At 40.0% G+C, this 11,903-nt stretch overlaps 1 protein-coding gene across 1 annotated transcript in view; it reads left to right on the top strand.

The window, feature by feature from the left end:
• The window catches only part of CDase (neutral ceramidase), a 113,828-nt gene that overhangs the window by 71,636 nt on the left and 30,289 nt on the right, over positions 1 to 11,903 (top strand). The window contains exons 4-7 of the mRNA XM_067086320.1: positions 2,787 to 2,963; positions 4,158 to 4,353; positions 6,290 to 6,420; positions 6,930 to 7,139. Of these exons, the coding sequence (XP_066942421.1) occupies positions 2,787 to 2,963; positions 4,158 to 4,353; positions 6,290 to 6,420; positions 6,930 to 7,139 (714 nt within the window). The remainder of the gene's footprint in view (positions 1 to 2,786; positions 2,964 to 4,157; positions 4,354 to 6,289; positions 6,421 to 6,929; positions 7,140 to 11,903) is intronic.

Here is an 11,903-nt window from a genome sequence, read left to right as displayed (position 1 = left end):
CCTTCCATTCCTATCACATGGCCGAACCATCTCACTAACATTACATTTCTTGCACTCCCAATCCTTCTTGATAATTTTACTGCGCAAAGAATTCGTTTTTCATGAGGACAATACCCCCTGTTTTCTTAGGGTTTCAGCACTGTCCTATTTATCCCTGAGGTCCTCTGGGATTACTCGTTGTGCTCCCAGGATGATGGGTACTGCTTCCACTCCAGTTTGCTACGTCATTATTATTATTATTATTATTATTATTATTATTATTATTATTAAAGTACGAGGCTTTTACGGAATAGAATGTTCATATGCGAAAGTAGAGAAAAACGGCAGGGGAAATAACAAAAAAAGAAACATTAATAAAAAGGTAGAATTTATTACCGAAACGCCTCTCTGATAAACGATAGCTGAAAATACACATGTACAAAAACTGTAAGTATACCTTAGTTTTACCAGACCACTGAACTGATTAACAGCTCTCCTAGGACTGGCCCGAAGGATTAGACTTATTTTACGTGGCTAAGAACCAACTGGTTACTTAGCAACGGGACCTACAGCTTATTGTAGCTCAATAAAATCCCCGAATGTGGAGACGAAAATAAATACTTTTGAAAACACAACAGACCTTGTTAACCTAGTGGGAGCGGCAATGGATCACAGCAAGGCCTGAGGAGCCATGAGAGTGAGGGGGTGACTGAGCGAATGACCATATTCATCAATCAACCCTGGAGTGGAAATGGAAGGGTTGACCAACCTCAAGATACTCCCTCACTCTGTCGGCCTTCAGGCATGATTGGGGCCCAGAGCAACTTGCCACAAAGTGCTATGGGTTGTGTCAAGTTTCAGGGACACTCAGTGTTCTTAATTCTAAATCTGGCAGCTGTGGTGGTTTACGATTTAGTCTGAAGGATGACTTTACATAATTTTTATTTATACCCAACCTTGCGAATATCTCTGAGCTTCAAAGAGAATTATTATTATTATTATTATTATTATTATTATTATTATTATTATTATTATTATTATTATTATTCAGAAGATGAACCCTATTCATGTGGAACAATCCAACAGGGGCCACTGTCTTGAAATTCATGCTTCCAAAGAATATTTTGTTATTTCAAAAGAAGTAACAAAAGGTAATGGAAATTCAGAAAGAGATCAGTCATAAAAAAAACAGAAGAATCAACAAATTAATAAATAAATGGATACATAAATAAATAGATAAATAAATGCAGATTACGGAATAGAAATTATATCAAGAGCATAACATTCAGAAATCGGGCCTTTGGTTTCGTATTTTTAGACATAATTAACAAGAAGAAGACTAGGACTATATCTTTCCGTAGTCTTCTTCTTGTTAATTATGCCTAAGAATACGGAGCCAAAGATCCCAAATTCTGAATGTTATGCTCTTGATATAATTCTATTCCTTAATCTGCACTTATTTATTTATTTATGTATGTATCCATTTAGGTTAGCGCAGTCAGTGCACCTTACGTGGTGCACCGTTGGTATTATTAATGGTTTTTTGCAGCGTCCCTTCGGTCCCTAAATGCACTCACTTTTTAGTTTTCATTTTACCTCTATTCCACTGCCTCTCTTCAATCTCGCTGTCCAACCACTCCAACTCCCTCTTTTCACTGCCTAAAGCGCTGAATGGATGATAGTACCCCAGTGCTTGACTTTGTGCCAATTTCAGTAAATCGGTCATTATGAATTTACTAAATGAGTTCCCCCCCGCCAACCCCATTCCACCCTTTTGTCTATATCAGTTCCAGGATGGAAAATGTATTCTCCTATATTCCTTCTAATACAGTTCGTCTCACGAAAGTTTTTAATCTCGCCTTTGAAAGTAAGTTTTAGGGATCAGATACAAGCGGCACAGGTCGCAATGGGCCCTGGAATCTTGTAGAGCAAGAAGAGTAAGTATTTAAGGCTTTGACAAAAACTACGCCCACACCTTCTATCGCTCATAGAAAACTCCAGAAAAATACTGGTTTTGAAAGTGGAAATTCTCACGGGTAATATAGCTCGGGACTGGACCACGCCTTATATGACGGGAAAGAGAGAGAGAGAGAGAATGATTTGACACAAACGGTTCGGTTACCATAGAGTGATTCCGATGGACATTTATAGATGGAAAGCTGAGCTACAGAGTTTTTTCCTCTGAATGTAAAAGTTGGTGATTTAGCAGATAGAGGAAAAAAAGAGTCAGCTCGAAAAAAACGCTTGAGAAAGTTATGATTATAGATGATAGATACGGCTTGCTGAAGCAAGGACGATAACGGGTACTTTCATAGGAAGAAACTGAGATAGATAGATAGTAGATGAACAGATAGATAACATAAGTAACGATTTGCTGCGTGCTTCCGATATTTTTCCATTTCGTTGCTTTGTCGAGAAATACTTTTCATGTTCCTTGGAAAATTAGCTGTGGGCATTCAGTAACGAGTGATACACACACACACACACACACACACATATATATATATATATATATATATATATATATATATATATATATATATATATATATATATATATATATATATATATATATATATATATATATATATATATATATATATATATATATATAATACAGTCTTTTAGGCCTTTTTATCTCCTCCCTCCTTCCCTAGTTTTTCCAGCACTTTCCTTTGAGGACGTGCATTTAACCCCATAACCAGACACCTCCCAGTTTCTCCCATGATTCACACCTCCCGAAGTGTGACTGAATATGCACATGACTAAACTACCTGTCTCCCACCCCCGCCACCAACTGGTTCCAGGTCGTGAAAAGGCTGCAGATGATGTATGGAGACATGTACGACGACGACAACCTGCTGTTGAGCTGCACGCACACGCATTCGGGTCCTGCGGGGTACCTCCAGTACCTCCTCTTCGACATCACCTGCATGGGATTCATCCAGGAGACTTTCGACGCCATGGTCGAGGGTATAGTCAAGGTTGGTGGAGTAGAAGTATTCAGTTAAGATGGTGAGGTTAGGTACATGAAATCTTTTAAAACACTTCTCTTCTCTTCCCAAACTTTTGCAGAGATCCTGCTGCCTTCCTTTCTTGAAATTTGATATGGATATTTTCTTTGATCGAAGGTCTTCGTTTTGTATATAATATATATAGTGAGAGATCCAGAAAGCATTATTGAATGATTTTCAAATTAGAAGAGGAATGGGGAAAAATATGAAATTTACTGATGCTCAAAATGTGACAGAATTTACACTAATGGGGATTATGAAAGATTAAAAGAGGAAAATTCAAGGACTATAGATTAAACAGAACACGAAACAAAGAAGCAAAGTAACTGGGAATAAAAAAAACTGAATCATTGTGAATGATATGTAATAAGCATAAAAATGGCAACAGATACTTTTAGTATATAAATATACTTGATTTACATTCTGAAAGGAATTATCTTTTTACAGAGTAAAACCCTTTCAATCAAGTACTTGAACATTCTGGAAGGATCCTTTTCGAAAATGTGTACTTGCGAAATTTTTTAACTGTGGAGAGGAAGAACAGTTACTGGAACACTTGAAGAAAGAAGGAATTGTCTTTCAAGAGACTTTCCATAACAGGAGAGACTGCAAGACTTGGAGAGCAACATCTGACCAGGCTCTTACAGATACATAGACCAAACACCAAGATTTTACATGAAAAAAAATTCCGTTTTAATTCACACAGCTGTATTTATAGAGGATGTCCCAGTGAAAAATATTTCTAAAAACATTTATCTCAATGACGAAGAGACCAAAAAAAAGCACATAACTCTTTTAGTTTTAATATAAATAGAATTTCTTTTGTGTTTTTTTGGTTTGTTTAATAAACACAGTCTCACACACCAGACCGATAAACATACAGTATTTTGACGCCATTTGCTCATCTGAATCAACCAGTCAAAGAGCAATATTTGAAGTTTTAGAGACAGAAATCAGCATCAGATATTCAAGGCCTTTCAATCATGTCACGGGGAAGAAGGCGTGTTCGGTCAAAGCGATTACTCTAGAGTAGCTACTTTCCAGTATTACAAACAAGCATCGAAGTTCCCACGATTCGATCTTATGTTTAAAACTCACTCGTCATGTTTATGATGTCATAAGCCCCGTTTCCATTCACATGTACGATTAATAATCTCCTTTCAGAGCATCCAGATGGCGCACGAGAACGTACGCCCGGGCTACCTGTACGTGTCCAGCGGTGAGCTCCTGGACACGTCCATCAACCGCTCTCCCACAGGGTACCTCAACAACCCCGCGGAGGAGAGAGCCAAGTACGCCTACGACACCGACAAGACGATGACACTTCTCAAATTCGTGGCCGATGACGGGACTGACATGGGTAAGGGGATTGAGTCTCAACAAGGTTTTTAAATACTCAGTATATTTCAAGGACCTTGGGTCCCAATATATGTATGAATGAATTTTTATCACGTCACAGTAAATTTTGTTATTCAAAATCGTTAAGCTACAAAAGTCGTTTAATATCCAACTTGCTTTGTTTCGGGAATATCACCGGAGGGGAATTATAACTGCTAAACGATTCGGTACCTGGGGACTCTAGCCGAATGGGTACCGACGTCACTGAAAGTCGTCGATCCGCACTGTCGAGTGTTCGAGTCGCCCAGGTACCGAATCGTATATCAGTTATAATTCCCCTTCGGTGATATTCCCGAAATAGAGCGAATTGGATATTAAACGACTTTTGTAGCTTAATGTTTGTGCATAGGTATGTAGGTATGAGCGGCAATAGACTGTTATCCTTCTCGTGGTTAGGTCGGTAACGTGATTTCGTTCTGATTCTCTGGATGCGGGTTCGAATCTTGCTACGGACATCAGAATTGCTTCTTACTATTGCATTTGGATCTCAGGCTTTGTAGTGACATACGTATCCAAAAAGTGTGAAGAATTCGAAAAGTTAAGAGGGCATTTTGTTTTTTACAACTACATACGCATCTGGTAAAAAGTGACCGGTTGATCTCTCTCTCTCTATATATATATATATATATATATATATATATATATATATATATATATATATATATATATATATATATATATATAGAAGATATATATATATATATATATATATATATATGTATGTATGAATATATATATTTATATATATATAATGCATATAATATATATATATATATATATATATATATATATATATATATATATATGGGTAGGTATGCATATGAATTTCAGTGTGATATTCATATGTATCAATAAGCGAGTTATTAATATTAATAACATCTTCAGGAAAAATAAATCATATTTGAAATTATTCCAATATGATTTATTTTTCCTGAAGATGTTAGTAATATTAATAACTGTTTACTGATACATATGATATATCACACTGAAATTATATATATATATATATATATATATATATATATATATATATATATATATATATATATATATATATATATATATATATATATATATATATATATATATATATATAGCGCAACAGATATTGCAAGTTCCTCTAAACCTTTTGTGCTTCTAGTTGTCCTAAGCAGTAAATTGTGGATATGGTGGTGGTCAGTCGACTGTAATAAGTCTCAGCTGGGGACTGACACTGAGAGAGGAACAAAGAGAAAATAAATAACAAATGATGACGATCATTTCTCTGTCAGACTATAAATATACTGCACCGGCTTATCCTGAATTATAAATATGAGAGCCTCATCCCACAGGGTGGAACTATTCATCACATGTTTATCATCCAAGTGACGCACACACACACACACACACACACGCACAAACAAGCCACACGAACTGTATTATGGATATTTCTTGCTTATTATCCTTAACCGGGGGGAACTTAGTTAAGAAACAGCAAAATTATCAGTACTATTCCTTTTATCCTTTAATTACTGACCTAAGCAAGTGCTTACCTCTATAGAGCAAGACAAGTCCACCTTCATAACGTTAAATAGTTGTTCATAACTTTTTATCCATTAGCTGTGTATAAATAAATATATATATATATATATATATATATATATATATATATATATATATATATATATATATATATATATATATATATATATATGTATACGTTGACATATTCATGAGCATAAATTTTATTCGATTCAAACTAACTATATACATAACTGTATGTCTTGCTAAAGTAATAGACTAATTTACATCTATAACTGCGTATAAACAAACAAAACAGAACTAAACATACGTATGCACGTATGGAGGCCCATCCGTTTACAAAATAAACATTTCAACGAAGCTCTTATCTCTCCCAGGAATGATTAACTGGTTTGCAGTTCACCCAACGTCAATGAACAACACGAACGCCCTCATCTCCGGTGACAACAAAGGCTACGCCTCTCAGCTATTCGAGAAAGACATGAACCCGGGAGCCCTACCGGGACAGGTAAGAAGAAGAATGAGGGTGACGGGGTGGCAGAGACCTCTGGGAGCGGGAGCGTTCGATACGACTTCGTTTGATTTGCTTCTTTCTTGTTAAAAAGCTCCTTTTATAAATTTAGAATGGTGTCTAGTCTTTGATTTACGGATTTTATAATCAAAGGATTTCTCTCTCTCTCTCTCTCTCTCTCTCTCTCTCTCTCTATATATATATATATATATATATATATATATATATATATATATATATATATATATATATATATATATATATATATATAGAGAGAGAGAGAGAGAGAGAGAGAGAGAGAGAGAGAGAGAGAAAATAATATATACTTGTATAGTCAGAACACTAAGGTATTCAAATGAATTCATCGTTTGTGGAGTTTAAGATAATCATTTTACAGTAGGATAGATTACTGTAACCGGAATTTAGTTAACTTTCGTATACTATACATATCTACTATACTGTATATACATGTATAATTATATACACACATATATAATCCAAAACAGGGAAGCTTCGTGGCCGCATTTGCTCAATCCAACTGCGGCGACGTTAGTCCCAACACGAAGGGACCCAAATGCATCGACACGGGTCTCCCGTGTGACATGGAGACCTCCACATGCGACGGACGTGTCAAAAACTGCATCGCTTTCGGCCCTGGCCGTAACATGATGGAGAGCACCAAAATCATCGGTTATAACCAGTACGCCAAAGCGAAGGTGAGTCATATGCGGTTATTCTTGATGGAAAACGTGACCTGAATCCAGTGTGGATCCCTTGCCATTATTTATTCTCTTAAAGACCCTATATACGTTACGATCGCCGGATCCGGTCGTCTGAACCGGAAGCAAACCTCACTGTTTATGGAGTTCTTCTCCGACCAAAAGTGGGCGGAGTCCGTTGGCCTCCCCGACCAGCTAGCAACCTGCCGTTCGTGGCTTCCGTTTCAGTTCAGGTGGCCGGAAGCCTCCACGTCTATGGCGTGATCTGAAGATTTACTTCAGTTTTAACTAGACGCTGAAAGGGAAACATGGCAGCTACGTCGGCAGATGAGTTCTTGGAGGAGTTTATTGAAGGTCGTAGGAAAGCGAAATGAGGCTTATGATAAATTAGTTTGAAAATTAAAGGAGAGGGATGCAATATATACATATATATATATATATATATATATATATATATATATATATATATATATATATATATATATATATATGGTTGAGAAAAGAAATGAATGATCTCACGCTTATTTATTTAATTAATTGAAACTTTACCCTGGTGACTGGTTTATTTATCCGAGAATGGACAAGCAAGACCGACATGTAATTATTGTATACGGTCTCTCCTCTTCTAGAAATAAAAAGCACACTTGTACGAGACAGCCACTATCACTGCGAGAGGCTGCTGGCTACAGTTCGCTTCGGCGCCACTAGTCGTTCCTTGGGGCATATACTCCCAGGGACACGTAAAGCAATTATTCAAGATATGCAACAGAGTTTACAAAGGGAAAAAGTAACTATGTTGCATATGTAGCATCCTTCATAGTATGGTGGTATATAGTCTAGTATACAGTAGGTCTATGATCCGTTAAAGCAGACTAGGCCCTTAAACCTACGTTTCTGCAGCCAAGTGCGAGTAAAATATTCACCTTTTTTGTCTTTCAGCATCATTTGCTTAAAAATCTTATGCTACAGACAACCACAAATATACATTAAAATGTGCATTCCTTCTCTCACTTTAAGAATAACGTGTACATCAAGAACAGTGCGTGAGTATCCCTTTGTCATATTTTATTATTTTCACACAGTAATCCATGAAAAACTAAACTGAATTTTGCAAATACATAAGGGAAATTTTTAAGGAAAAATTATACTTACAGCCAAAATTTACGAGTCATAAAATCCTTCTCTCTCTCTCTCTCTCTCTCTCTCTCTCTCTCTCTCTCTCTCTCTCTCTCTCTCTCTCTCTCAAAGTATTATTCAGCAAATGTGATTAACTGAGTTCATTATGGACTCAGTGTGTGGTTTAGTAACTCGCTGAAAATTGTCACAGTTTTCAATTTCAAGGGCGAATTATTGTTTTTATTGTTGGCTATTGAAAATAATTTTCATTGTTCCATGTGTTTTTGTATCAATGAAGTCTAATACTTGATTTAAATTGATGATAGCTATTCTCAAGAACTTAAGCAGTTTGGGATAGAGTTAGCATTACTGAAAAGAACTTAAATATTATAGATGTGTGTGTGGTTTTCAACTCTTGAATAACAAAAATGTTGGAGAGCTTTTTATAATGCCTTTTGTTGCAGCTTAGGAATCAGAATGCACGTTTAGATCTCTCTCTCTCTCTCTCTCTCTCTCTCTCTCTCTCTCTCTCTCTCTCTCTTGTTCTGTGTGTGTGTGAGCCCTTGTGTTATTTATACTACTGCAAAAAAAAATATAGCTTAGTTTTACCAGACCACTGAGCTGATTAACAGCTCTCCTAGAGAGGGCTGGCCCGAAGGATTAGACTTATTTTACGTGGCTAAGAGCCAATTGGTTACCTAGCAACGGGACCTACAGCTTATTGTGGAATCCGAACCAGATTATAGCGAGAAATGAATTTCTGTCACCAGAAATAAATTCCTCTTACTCTTCATTGACCGGTCGGAGATTCGAACTCGCGGCCAGGAGAGTGCTAGCTGAGAACGGAACCCACTCTCCCAACGAGGAACGAGCAGATACCAACTGCCAAAACTTATCAGTTCTAAGGTACTGCTCGCCATGTTTTCGTAATTTTTTATATTCAGACAATGATCACAATGACATCTTTTAATCTGTGTTTAGCAAGAAACGTAATCTGTTGCAAAAGCGTAGTGGCCATAGGACTAACGGAAGGACAAGACCAACATGATTGTTTTTATTAGCTCCTAATAAATAGAAGGAAAGGTTTTCCTTGGGTGGATGTATATTTTTTTTAGCAATATTTGTCCTGCATTTAAAATAGTTTAAGTAGTAATCTCTTCTTTTATCTTGGCAGATATTTGCTCTAATCTATTTCGATTTTTATCTTGTTCAACTTGGGCTCAAATTGTCTCAATATTTCATAAATTTTTTATTAGAACTACGACTGCTTGCGCCTACTCAACGCCCCCCCCCCTTTTTTTTCAAGACTTTCGATTACTGTGGGACAAATCTCATCAGCAAATAATGTGATTTCCGTGTTAATATTACGGTAGGTAACGCCAGTTTGTAAGAACGAATCAGATCAGTCAATCAGTCAATCATTATTCGAGTTGGCTGACTTTACAGGTCAATGACGCTACGTGACCTTTGCACAACTCAGGACCCTGATACAACTGAAGGAGAGATCTTTTGTTCTTGACCTTGACCTTTCACTTGCAGGGTAAGGGCCATGCTTCCATCATCCAGGGCCAGTGAACTACCAGCAAACCCCCATTCTATGGCCCCGGCCACGAATCTGGGCTTCTATTTTGCACTCCCTGCTTCCATCTCCCAGGGCCAGTACACTTCCAGCGGCAGCCAAATCACTGTCCATCGGCCGGCCTCAGCCACAATTCCAGGCTTCTCTTTTGTGTTTCCAGCTTCCATCTTCCAGGGTCAGCGAACTTCCAGTGGCCCCCAAACCGTTGTCCATCCGCCAGCCTCAGCCACAGTTCCAGGTTTCTCTTTTGTGTTCCCTGCTTCCATCCTCCAGGGCCAGTGAACTGACAGCGGCCCCCCAATCGCTGTCCATCCACCAGCCTCAGCCACAGATCCGTGCTTCTCTTTTGCGTTTCCAGCTTCCATCTTCCAGGACCAGCGAACTTCCAGTGTCCCCCCAATTGCTGTCCATCTGCTGGCCTCAGCCACTGCTCCAGGCTTCTCTTTTGTACTTCCATCTTCCAGGGATAAAAAACTTCCAGCGTCCTCCAAACAGCTGTCCATCTGCCGGCCTTGACCAGAGTTCCAGGCTTCTCTTTTGCGCTTCCATCTTCCAGGGCCAGAGAACTTCCAGCGACACAGCAACTGCTGTCCATCCACCAGCCTCGCCCACAGCTCCACACTTCTCTTTTGTATTTCCAACTTCCATCTTCCAGGACCAGTGAACTTACAGTGGCCCTGCAACCTCTATCCATCCGCCGGCCTCAGCCAGAGTTCCAGGCTTCTCTTTTGTGTTTCCAGGTTCCATCTTCCAGGGCCAGTGAACTTTCAGTGGCCCCCAAACCTCTTACCATCGACCGGCCTCACCCACAGTTCCACGCTTCTCTTTTGTGTTTCCAGCTTCCATCTTCCAGGACCAGTGAACTTCCAGCAACCCCCAACAGCTGTCCATCCACCGGCCTCGGCCACAGTTCCAGACTACTCTTTTGCATTTCCAGTTTCCATCTTCCAGGGCCAGTGAACTTACAGCGGCCCCCCAACTGCTGTGCATCTGCCAGCCTCGACCAAATTTCCGGGATTCTCTTTTGTGCTTCCATCTTCCATGGCCAGAGAACTTCCAGCGACCCCCCAACCGCCGTCCATCCGCCGACCTCGGCAACAGATTCCACGCTTCTCTTTTGTGTTTCCAGATTCCATCTTCCAGAACCAGTGAACTTACAGTGGCCCATCAACCTCTGTCCATCCGCCAGCCTCAGCAACAGTTCCAGGCTTCTCTTTTGTGTTTCCAGCTTCCATCTTCCAGGGCCAGTAAACTTCCAGTGGCCCCCAAACCTCTGTCCATCCACCGGCCTCGGCCACAGTTCCAGGATTCTCTTTTATGTTTCCAGCTTCCATCTTCTAGGGCCAGTGAACTTCCAGCGGCCCCCTAACCGCTGTCCATCTGCCAGCCTCGGCCACAGTTCCGGGCTTCTCTTTTGAGTTCCCTACTTCCATCTCCCAAGGGCAATGAACTTCCAGCAGCCCGCCAACCGCTGTCCCTCTGACGACCTAAGCCTCAGTTCCAGGCTTCTCTTTTGCCCTTCCATCTTCCAGGGCCAGCGAACTTCTAGCGGGCCCCCAGCCGCTGTCCATCCACTGGCCTCAGCAACAGTTCTGGGTTTCTCTTTTGCATTACCTGCTTCCATCTTCCACGGCTAATGAACTTCCAGCACCCACCCAACCGCTATCCATCGGCGGCCTCGGCCACAGTTCTGGGCTTCTCTTTTGTGTTTCCAGCTTCCATCTTCCAGGGTCAGTGAAGTTCCAGCGGCCCCCCAATTGATGTCCATCTGCCGTCTTAAGCCAGAGTTACAAACTTCCCTTTTGCACTTCCATCTTCAATGCCAGAAAACTTCCAGCTGCCCCTCAATCGCTGTCCATCTGCCCACCTTGGCCACAGTTCTGGGCTTCTCTGTTGTGTTTCCAGCTTCCATCTTCAAGGGCCAGTGAACTTCCAGCGGCCACACAACAGCCGTCCACCTGCCAGCCTTGGCAACAGTTCCAGGATTCTCTTTTGTGTTTCCAGCTTCCATCTTCCATGGCCAGTGAACTGCCAGCGGGCCCCCAGCAGCTGTCCATCCGCCGACC

Source organism: Macrobrachium rosenbergii, chromosome 42, assembly GCF_040412425.1.
Source record: "Macrobrachium rosenbergii isolate ZJJX-2024 chromosome 42, ASM4041242v1, whole genome shotgun sequence".
Lineage (NCBI taxonomy): Eukaryota > Metazoa > Arthropoda > Malacostraca > Decapoda > Palaemonidae > Macrobrachium > Macrobrachium rosenbergii.
Note: the sequence above shows the minus strand (reverse complement) of the source record. Positions and strands in the feature narration are given on the sequence as shown.